At 40.2% G+C, this 10,962-nt stretch overlaps 3 protein-coding genes and 1 long non-coding RNA gene across 4 annotated transcripts; 3 read left to right on the top strand and 1 right to left on the bottom strand.

Moving 5' to 3' along the window:
- Positions 1-3,324: 3,324 nt before the first annotated feature.
- Positions 3,325-5,306, bottom strand: LOC113470569. Its single transcript, XR_003393583.1, has 2 exons — positions 5,106-5,306; positions 3,325-3,387 (listed from the first exon to the last, which is right to left on the bottom strand). It is a non-coding gene; the product is annotated as an uncharacterized LOC113470569 (long non-coding RNA).
- An 81-nt stretch (positions 5,307-5,387) lies between these two features.
- On the top strand, positions 5,388-7,175 carry LOC108253370. The gene is made up of 5 exons (XM_026829109.1): positions 5,388-5,393; positions 5,564-5,625; positions 6,025-6,219; positions 6,677-6,854; positions 7,122-7,175. The coding sequence occupies exons 1-5, from the start codon at positions 5,388-5,390 to the stop codon at positions 7,173-7,175; spliced, it is 495 nt and encodes a 164-aa protein (XP_026684910.1).
- A 2,053-nt stretch (positions 7,176-9,228) lies between these two features.
- On the top strand, positions 9,229-9,972 carry LOC108253369. Its single transcript, XM_017447215.1, has one exon. The coding sequence runs from the start codon at positions 9,229-9,231 to the stop codon at positions 9,970-9,972; it is 744 nt and encodes a 247-aa protein (XP_017302704.1).
- Positions 9,748-10,766, top strand: LOC108253371. The gene is made up of 2 exons (XM_017447219.2): positions 9,748-10,346; positions 10,462-10,766. Exons 1-2 carry the CDS (start codon positions 10,026-10,028, stop codon positions 10,744-10,746), a joined length of 606 nt encoding a protein of 201 aa, XP_017302708.1. The 5' UTR covers positions 9,748-10,025; the 3' UTR covers positions 10,747-10,766.
- The last annotated feature ends 196 nt before the right edge of the window (positions 10,767-10,962 follow it).

The raw sequence follows: 10,962 nt of genomic DNA, 5'->3' as shown, positions 1-10,962 counted from the left end.
TAATGAATGAAATTAATAACAAATTATTCAAATCAGTTTTTTAATTAATTAATTAATTAAAAACAGGCAACAATGATTTTTATGATTTTTTAAAATTATTTATTTGTTTTCTCAATTTAATTATTCCACCGTGTTCGTTATCTGTTACGTTCTTTTTTGTACAAATAAAACGATAGGTAAAAAAGAACATAACAGATAACGAAGAAAAGAAAAAATAATAATTAATAATTACATAAAAAATAAGTTTGGTGCAATGTTTTTGTTTTTAATTAATTTCTGAATTAATTAAGATACCTACCTACATCAAAAAATTTCAGTCAAAATTAATTTCCCCTTCAAAAATGTAAAATAACCCTGATCTATTCAAAAAGAATTTAAATTTACGCGCGTTTCTAACATGGAAATTTCATCATCGTAATACGAAATTACGAAAAAAAAAAATCCCCATGTTCAAGCCAAAACATCGTAACTCCCATGGAGGTATAAGGTAGGGGAGGGGAAGTAACGATCCCGATGTGTATCCTTGAAAAAAAGAAAGAAACACAACATGGTGTTCATAAGAGTGGCGCGAATTTCAAATTTTGAAAACCAAAACCAGTAAAATAACAGCACGAAGAGCTTATTTCATCATTATTGATGATATTATTTCATCATTATTGATGATATTATTTCATCATTATTGATGAAATAAGCTCTTGCGTGAAAAAAGTTTATAAATCATGCACTAATAAACCCGATGGTTCTCAAAATTTGAAATTCGTGCCACTCTTATGAGCACAACATGGCGGTTTGTTTACATTTTTTAGGATCGCTTTTATAATACATGAGGTATAGGGTACCCTCCCTCCACTACTTGAGCTCCTTGGTAACTCCGATCCCCGTGTTCAAAACCCCAAAATGTGTGTCATGCGCAGAAACCAAAACTCGTCGAACATCGTACCCGATGCCCAAAAAAAACGCGATGCGAAATCTCTCTATTGTCTGAAGATTTGTAAAGGAAGATACGATGATGTAGGTACTACGGATTTGGTAACACTGTACACGAGTCCAGGTTTTTTTTCTGAATAGAATAGGATGCAGAGACACACCCACCTGCCCACTTTGAAACCAAAATGTAAATATGAACGCGGATCACATTGCAGTCTGCCCAAACTTAACAAACAACGACAACATAGTATCCAAATATTAGGACGCAAGGAGAAAAATGACATAATAGTCAATCTCAAGCATAAGATAATCTTTGAAACCAAAATGTAAATATGAACGCGGATCACATTGCAGTCTGCCCAAACTTAACAAACAACGACAACATAGTATCCAAATATTAGGACGCAAGGAGAAAAATGACATAATAGTCAATCTCAAGCATAAGATAATAACAACAACAGCAACAACAACTGATGTATGGAAAGTCCCATCTACACTCACCCACAAAATTACTTGGACACTTCGAAAAATGTCCATAACTTCGCTTCTACCTTTTCAATACTGATGATATGACTAGGGGACATCCCAAATATTGTTTTCAATCATATGTGCTACATTTTGTTGGCCAAAAAGTTCATTAAGTTTCATTTTTATGGCCTTTCTTCGTTCAAGACCTTTCAGTAAGAATTCTGCTATTCTAAAAAATCTTGTTTTTCTTCCAATATTATCCGTATTGAAAGGTAGAAGAGAAGTTATTAAGGAGCGCGGTAGCGCTCCGCCCCGCCAAGTCAAGAAAGTTTGACAGCGCTACTAAAGATCAGTGCAAACAATCAAGAACCATCTACACTGTATGGCCGACGAACCAGGAGATATAAATCTGAAAATATCAAGACTTCTCATGCAGCTTAGAAAAGTTCCTAATCCGCCCCGCCAAGTCAAGAAAGTTTGACAGCGCTACTAGAGATATTATACGCGACAGGGAAAGTAGCCGTTTTCAGGTAGTTGTAGAGGTTGACATTTTTCGAAGTGTCCAAGTAATTTGAGGGTGAGTGTGGTTTGTTGCATCTGCTTTCAATAGAAGTAGACTCGGAGATACATATTTGGAGTTATCCATTCTCCAAGATATTTACATTTTTTGACTTGTTTAATTTTCTGCGGATAGATCTTGATAGAGTTAGGGGATTCTTTTATGTTGGTGATGAATTCTGTCTTATTAAAAGCAAGTTTAAGTCCAGTTTTAGCTGCAATTGACTGGCTATACTAGTAATGAAAGTATTGCAATCGGTCCAAATTTTCAAAATCGGGAAATGGTTGGAAATATCCGTTTTGGGATCCCCTGATGTCAAAAAAGTGATTTTTAGCCCATGGTCTGTACGTATGTATGTACGCACGTACGTACGTACGTACGTACGTACGTACGTTACGTACGTACGTACGTTACGTACGTACGTACGTTACGTACGTACGTACGTTACGTACGTACGTACGTTACGTACGTACGTACGTTACGTACGTACGTACGTTACGTACGTACGTACGTTACGTACGTACGTACGTTACGTACGTACGTACGTTACGTACGTACGTACGTTACGTACGTACGTACGTTACGTACGTACGTACGTTACGTACGTACGTACGTTACGTACGTACGTACGTTACGTACGTACGTACGTTACGTACAGACCATGGGCTAAAAATCACTTTTTTGACATCAGGGGATCCCAAAACGGATATTTCCAACCATTTCCCGATTTTGAAAATTTGGACCGATTGCAATACTTTCATTACTAGTATAGCTCCGCTATACTGTAGTAATAGAAAGTAAAAAAAAAAAAAAATTGAAGCTAACTAAAACTCTGCTGGAGGAAAAAGATTCGTTGAGTCTCTACTCTCTGTGTATTTCTTATGGGACATTTCTTTCATGTGAAAACGTGCAAAATAGGTCCAAAAATCGAATAAAATTGCGAATATCCCCGGAACGGTTCATCAGAAAACGGTGAACCGAATGTTTTTTGATAGGAAATATGATTGTAAGTTTGATGAAAAAATAAAAAAAAAAAATAAAAAATAAAAAATAAAAATAAGTCATCGTGACAAATTTCAACTTCCAGGCCAAAATGTGACCCAAAGTCAGCCAAAAATTTCCAATTTCTTGAATAACTCGCGAACGGCTGGCTTTAGGAAATTTTAACCTAGGCTATAACCACCGCCATAAAAATATGAACCTGTGTACAAAATTTCAAGTTTCTACGACTTACCTTATAGACGCCAACCTCTTACGGACAAACAAACAGAAAACCGCTCTTATTAATAAGATTCTTTTCTTTCTTTCTTGTGAAATCCCAGGTTTGTCTGGAGTCAGAACAAAAGTTGGAGGAAGGAGAAAAAATAGCTCAACAACTCATGGAAAAGTTAGGAGTGCACAAAGATGATCTGGTATCCTGTGCTTATATGGATCTCTTGAGGCCTTGGGAGCAGACCTATCACAAACCCCTCATTAGACCCCTTCAGTTCGGGGGCCCCAAGCTAGCTCTCTGGCCTAGGCACCCTTGGTATCCTCTTAATGGGATAGTATATGGACTCACAGCTTTTCTCTAGAATAAACCTGAGTATGCGGACTCTTTAGAGGTGCTGCAGGTGAATTTTAGAGAAACTGGGGAGGTTGAAATATACCAGTGAGGGTGCTTCTAGGTTACATCAAGGCCTTGGGATAGCAGACCTATCAAACCCCTCATTAGACCCCTTCAGTTCGGGGGCCCCAAGTAGCTCTCTGGCCTAGGCACCTCTTGGTATCCTCTTAATGGGATAGTATATGGACTCACAGCTTTTCTCTGGAATAAACCTGAGTATGCGGACTCTTTAGAGGTGCTGCAGGTGAATTTTAGAGAAACTGGGGAGGTTGAAATATACCAGTGATGAGGGTACTTCTAGGTTCCATCAAGGCCAGGGTATAGCAGCTTGGGCAGGGGAAAAATACTGGTCACAATAGATCTACAGAGGTCGCAGTGTTAATTGCATACTCTCTTGGGAGAGGAGCAACCAGTCCCATAATAGAATAGAATAGAAGGAGTGTAGTCTCTGACAAACTGCTGAGCGGGTGGGGTGGTGGTTCGAATCCCACTGAAGTCATTTTTTTTTGTACATAATTTTATCATTTAAAAATATTTTATGGATAGCCATAGTTACTTTTTTCATAATTTTATAGTAAAAAAATAAAAAAAAAATAATAATAATAAAATAAAAATATGAAAAATGATTTTAATGCAGGTACCTAACATTATCATTATCTTCTTAGTAGGCAGTTGTAGAATAATAATATGTAAGTGCTTATGTACTATTGTACATAGCCAATTTTTTACTTTCTTCTCATAATGTTGGTTTTCAACTGATAAGGTGATAGTTTTAAAAGTTGGTTAGGCCCAATCCCGCAGGTTTTTGAATCCCGCGGGATCTCACGCGGGATGTGACCAATTCCGCGTGGGATTTTGCGGGATTTACAAGTATTACCCGCGGAAGGCAGTTCTAACACTGAAAGTACTCCATAATGGGTAGAACACCCTACCCAACCCACAACATTATCAGTTTATCAAACGGTATACAAGAAAATGAAATATATCAACATTATCATCTCTTTTAAGTCTGGGAAATTTCAAATTTCTGTATCACCATAACGAAACATTAAAACTGAACAGATATCATTTCTGATTTCAATAGACAATTGAGGACAGTGACAAAGGGCGTATTTGGCCTTTTCTGTTTTTCTCCTAAAATGCCGGGTTTTACCTGATGAGGTGATACATCATAATATCCAAAGTTGGTTAGGACCAGCTACATAATTATGTTACCTACTATGATGTATTTCACTCAGTATCCCCACAAAAACACAAATGTGAAAAAAAGGCCAAGTTCCTATCCAAAAATGTCGGCCTATAAAAGTGGTGAGATCAGAAAATAAAGGCCAAGTCTGCATTCCCAGTTTTTCGTGCCTTATGAATCTTAATTCCTTCAATCTTCTCTCAGTTTCAACTTGGCTATGTTTTCTCTTCGGATTTCACGTTTAATTATTTATTTATTCAAGTTTCTACTATATTGGACCTCTTGAAACAGAAAGGTCTTGTAGGACAATAGTTCCATTAGTGCCTGGAACAATGGAAATGGAAATCATCATCATGGACCTCTTGAAACAGAAAGGTCTTGTAGGACAATAGTTCCATTAGTGCCTGGAACAATGGAAATGGAAATCATCATCATAAAAAAAAAAGCATCCGCATAAATAAAACCAGATATTAGAGAGATTTCGCATTGCTTCCTGATCCCGATAACGCAACCCATGTTGGCGCCATTTTGTTTACATCATGTGCGAAGCGTGCGAAAACCAAAGAAAAAAAGCATCCGCATAAATAAAACCAGATATTAGAGAGATTTCGCATTGCTTCCTGATCCCGATAACGCAACCCATGTTGGCGCCAGTTTGTTTACATCATGTTTTTAGATTTAGCAAAGCGTGCGAAAACCAAAATACGATAACCCAAGCGAACCTAGCGGACGCTCAAGTAGTCATACCTTTTATTTGTTCAATGTTTTGTCTTGTCCTAACAAATGAATGAAATTAATAACAAATTATTCAAATCAGTTTTTGCTGAATCTACTCAAGCTACCTGCCGACAGCGCCGATGCAGAATTCTATCCGAAAAGGTATGAATTTTATTTTTCCAAAAACGCGACTCTAATAATTTCATGGAAAATATTATTTATTCATTCATCACCTACTTACTTTTCTTGTATAATTTTGTGCGTTCAAACCCCCCTATTGAAGTGGCATCAACAAATCTGTTTTGATTATTATCTCAGAACCGCTATCAAATTACTTCAAAGCAATCTAATAGGCCACATGGCCACAAAGTGAGTTTTAACTCGGTTTATGTTTTTTAACTCTTGGATTCAGCAACCTGATTGGTTGATTTTTAAAATTTTCAAAAAATTTAGACAGTCAGATTGCTTAAACCGAGATAATAACGTAAACGGAGGAGTTTAAATTCACTTTGTGAACCCAGCTCTAATTTTATAAACGATTTTCTTTCCTTTCATTTTCAGATTCCGATGGGGTCAAATCGCGCCCGAGTTCCTGATCAACCCCAAGCAACAACCCGAGGAGACGCATCCCTGTCAGTTAACCTCCCATGTGTACCATCTGATTTGGGGCATCAAGTTGGCCCCTCGCACCCCCCTATCTATCAATACCAGTCTCATCTATCAGAACCTTCAGGAGTTGCACAATATTGCTGATGGGTGAGTGTGTTTGAACCCTAATTTATTTTATCCATGTTGCTTTTCTCATCTATCAGAACCTTCAGGAGTTGCACAATATTGCTGATGGGTGAGTGTGTTTGAACCCTAATTTATTTTATCCATGTTGCTTTTCTTCTTGTAGCGATGTAGCAGCACCGAGGGGGGTAGCCAAGAATACTTGGCTCGTCCCGAACCGCAGTCAACCATTATGAGGACCTGTGCTTTTCCTTTGAAGCTCTTTGGTTTTCAAATAGGCGCCCAAAGATAGCAATTTTCCTTTTACATAGTGCTGTAGGGATGTAAAATGAGACTTTTTTTTTAATTTTCGTAAATTGTATACGTTTAATGTGATAAAATAACTCTATGATAGAGTTAAACAGAATGAAATTTTAACCGTGTTCTTGGCCTAATGGTCAATTCTTGATACTAGCTAACTTTTGTTCTTGATGTCATACAGGGTGGCTCCAATGAAGGACGAGTACTGCCAGCTGTGCAAAACCCATCTGGATGATCATCAAACCCTCCGTGTACATCTCTCCACGCGTCGTCACCAGCAACACGTCATGTGGCTCAACAGCGTCGTGGATGACCCACCCTGTAATCCACAGTCCCAACCCCGACTCACCCGAACCGCAGTCAACCATTATGAGGACCTGTGCTTTTCCTTTGAAGCTCTTTGGTGGCTCTTTGGTTTTCAAATAGGCGCCCAAAGATAGCAATTTTCCTTTTACATAGTGCTGTAGGGATATAAAATGAGACTTTTTTAATTTTCGTAAATTGTATACGTTTAATGTGATAAAATAACTCTATGATAGAGTTAAACAGAATGAAATTTTAACCGTGTTCTTGGCCTAATGGTCAATTCTTGATACTAGCTAACTTTTGTTCTTGATGTCATACAGGGTGGCTCCAATGAAGGACGAGTACTGCCAGCTGTGCAAAACCCATCTGGATGATCATCAAACCCTCCGTGTACATCTCTCCACGCGTCGTCACCAGCAGCACGTCATGTGGCTCAACAGCGTCGTGGATGACCCACCCTGTAATCCACAGTCCCAACCCCGACTCATTGAACCACACGGTAATCCCCATCCCTCACACCCACACTTCCTCCCCCCTGAAAAACCTTCCCGTCCCCAATCGCGGGCTTTTCCCAGCGATTCCCGGCCCCAATCTAGGGGGTTCCCTCAACATTCCCGGCCCCAATCAAACTTCCCACAAGATTCCCGGCCCCAGTCGAGAGGTTTCCCACAAGATTCCCGTCCCCCATCAAGGGGTTTCCCTCAAGATTCCCGGCCCCAATCGGGAGGTTTTCCTCACAATTCCCGTCCCCAATCTAGAGGTTTCCCACAAGATTCCCGGCCCCAATCGAGAGGTTTCCCACAAGATTCCCGTCCCCAATCTCGCGGCATTCCCCAATCCCAACATCACCCTCCTCCATACTCTTTTGCTCCCGTACAGGCCCACACCCAATCCCAACCCCACGCTTTTTCTTCGCATCCCCAATCCAAGCCTAAACCTAGACCCAAACACTGAAGAAGAATCGGAATCTCTTCTGATTGAAGAGACTTAGAATCTGAATCAAGGTTTTGCAAATATTGTGATGTTCTTGCAAAGTAGCTGTAAGGTTTGTATACTTTTTATTTTCTGTTTTCCTCCCCTAAGATGAGTTTCTTTTGGGAAAAAAGTCACCCAATCCCAACCCCACGCTTTTTCTTCGCATCCCCAATCCAAGCCTAAACCTAGACCCAAACACTGAAGAAGAATCGGAATCTCTCCTGATTGAAGATCCTTAGAATCTGGATCAAGGTTTTGCAAATATTGTGATGTTCTTGCAAAGTAGCTGTAAGGTTTGTATACTTTTTATTTTCCGTTTTCCTCCCCTAAGATGAGTTTCTTTTGGGAAAAAAGTTGATGATATTTTATTTAGTTTTACTTTCTATTACAATAGTTATTGTTTATCATTTACCTGACAGTTGATGACAGGTAGTCTCAAATGACGGATCTGAAAGTTATTGCAGATTTCACTTGAAAGATAGTTGACATTATGATGGGATTTTGTCGTGTTCCAATTCTTTATGCGTTTGTTAATAAAACGTACTTTTTATTACACTTTTTTTTTCAATAAGGAAAATAAATTAGGTTTTGAGCTCCAAAATTTCTTGATAACAAATTATCAAATATTAACCCTTGAACCCATGAAAAGGTGCAATCAGTAAATAGGTAGGTATATAAAAAAAAAGTTCAAGTACAAATGTTCTAGTTATGATAATAAACCAAAATGTTAGTTTTTTTTTTTTACTTTTCATAAATTTTGACCTTTTCTTTTATCTTTTCCTTATCTTATAAAATACTATTTACATGTCGATTTTTTTCGTACATGTACGGGTATACATATTACTTATTAAAAGTGAAAAGTATTGTCAATGAAGAGGTGCTCCATGGAGCTGTTATCGTAACATATTCTTTCGGTGAAATAGTCCATTCCATTTCATACATATCATTCTATAGTTCAAACTGAGGGGAAAATCCCTTTATTTCCCCCTACAAAAATAAAAGTCCTGAGATTTTTTTCGTACATGTACGGGTATACATATTACTTATTAAAAGTGAAAAGTATTGTCAATGAAGAGGTGCTCCATGGAGCTGTTATTGTAACATATTCTTTCGGTGAAATAGTCCATTCCATTTTATACATATCATTCTATAGTTCACACTGAGGGGAAAATCCCTTTATTTCCCCCTACAAAAATAAAAGTCCTGAAACAACAACAACAAATAGCTTGGGGAAAAGTAAAAAGCGACAGAAAGTCCATTTCAGTAGCTTTTGTTTTGACTAGAACCCAATGTTGGTTTTACAAAATGTCTGTCGTGAAAACAGAAGAATGAAGCAGGGGGTCCCACAGGGCGGGGTTATTTCGCCAACACTATTCAACCTCTATATGAGCAAAATCCCAAAACCCCCCCGAGGACCTGACCCTAGTAACCTATGCGGATGATTGCACAATCATGGCCACCGACACAAATATCGAAAGCATGGAATACAAGGTCAATTCCTATCTCGAAACCTTGAACAACTGGCTCCTTGACAGAAGGCTCAGTCTCTCAGTCGAAAAGTCCACAGCCACCATCTTCACATCCTGGACTAAAGATGTAAATACTCAACTTGACATAAAGGTCAACAACCTCCGATTACCCACCATCAAGAACCCTAAGATCCTGGGGGTGACTTTCGACAACCTTCTAACGTACAACGCCCATGCAAAAACAATAATCGAAAGAGTCAAAAAACGCAACAATGCCATCAAACTCCTGGGTGGCACAGACTGGGGAAAGGAGAAGGAGACTATCATCACCGCCTACAAAACTATCGGCAGATCTATTATCAACTACGCTGCTCCTATCTGGACCCCCCAGCTATCCAACACACACTGGAAATCCCTGCAGGCAACTCAGAACGCAGCCTTAAGAACCGCCACAGGATGCCACTTGATGACCAACGAAGACCACCTGCACAATGTTACAAAGGACGGGAACCACCTTATTTCCGTACAAAGGACGGGTAACCATCCTTTACCGTACAAAAGAAGGGGTAAATACCCATTTCCGTACAAAGAACGGGTAACCACCCTTTACCGTACAAAGAACGGGACTTTACGGGACCTATTGTCAAATATTAAACATGCCGGGCAGCACGCGAACGTCAAGAGTTTACATCGCCTGGTTTCCATGACTACGAGAGAGGGTTGCTGAGATCAACCAGCCTTGAGAACGCAGCCTTAAGAACCGCCACAGGATGTCACTTGATGACCAACGAAGACCACCTGCACAATGAATGTATGGTCCTTCCCATCCGACAACACAATGAAATGCTAGCACAGCAGTATCTAGCACGATGCAGGATGACCAACCACCCCTGCAACGCCATCGTCCAACGTTCCCGGCCCCCTAGGCACATACGGAACACCCTAGGAGAAGACGGAACACTCGCCGCAGGAACAATAGCCGGATACAACCTGAGCGAAGGAGACCACAAAGCAAACCTGAGAACCATCCACCTTAACGCAATAGACAAAGCTGTGGAGAACTTCACACCAAACCGCGTACTTAACCAACAACCTCCAGAAGTCTCCAACGAAGAATTACGCCTACCCAGGAAGACCCGCTCAACCCTAGCACAGAATAGACAAAGCTGTGGAGAACTTCACACCAAACCGCGTACTTAACCAACAACCTCCAGAAGTCTCCAACGAAGAATTACGCCTACCCCGGAAGACCCGCTCAACCCTAGCACAGCTAAGATCCGGATGGTCCAAGATCCTGAACGCATACCTACACAGTATCAACAATGAGGTGGAGAACAAGTGCCCAGATTGTCAACAGAGTCCCCATGACGTCCACCATCTTTTCACCTGCAGTGCCCATCCCACCAACCTGACACCAATTGACCTTTGGGTCCATCCCAGGGAGGTGGCAATATTCCTGCAACTCCCCACAGATGAGACGGATGGAGCTGGGGATGCATAATGAGGAGGCCCCTGCTGCTACAACAACAACAACAACAGATTGTCAACAGAGTCCCCATGACGTCCACCACCTTTTCACCTGCAGTGCCCATCCCACCAACCTGACACCGATTGACCTTTGGGTGGCAATATTCCTGCAACTCCCCACAGATGAGACGGACGGAGCTGGGGATGCATAATGAGGAGGCCCCTGCTGCTACAACAACGACAACAACAA

This window comes from Diaphorina citri, unplaced genomic scaffold, assembly GCF_000475195.1.
Source record: "Diaphorina citri unplaced genomic scaffold, Diaci psyllid genome assembly version 1.1 scaffold1670, whole genome shotgun sequence".
Classification (NCBI taxonomy): Eukaryota; Metazoa; Arthropoda; class Insecta; order Hemiptera; family Psyllidae; genus Diaphorina; species Diaphorina citri.
This window is presented reverse-complemented; position numbering and strand designations above follow the sequence as displayed.

What these genes read in the sequence shown, in the direction of transcription:
- LOC108253370 (XM_026829109.1), top strand. An exon ending in GCAGAATTCTATCCGAAAAG is followed by an intron (nt 5,626 to 6,024) that starts GTATGAATTTTA and finishes TTTCATTTTCAG; the next exon opens with ATTCCGATGGGGTCAAATCG. An exon ending in TTGCACAATATTGCTGATGG is followed by an intron (nt 6,220 to 6,676) that starts GTGAGTGTGTTT and finishes GATGTCATACAG; the next exon opens with GGTGGCTCCAATGAAGGACG.
- LOC108253369 (XM_017447215.1), top strand. Translation starts at nt 9,229, where the DNA reads ATGGCCACCGACACAAATATCGAAAGCATGGAATACAAGGTCAATTCC.
- LOC108253371 (XM_017447219.2), top strand. Translation starts at nt 10,026, where the DNA reads ATGACCAACGAAGACCACCTGCACAATGAATGTATGGTCCTTCCCATC. An exon ending in TTAACCAACAACCTCCAGAA is followed by an intron (nt 10,347 to 10,461) that starts GTCTCCAACGAA and finishes CAACCTCCAGAA; the next exon opens with GTCTCCAACGAAGAATTACG.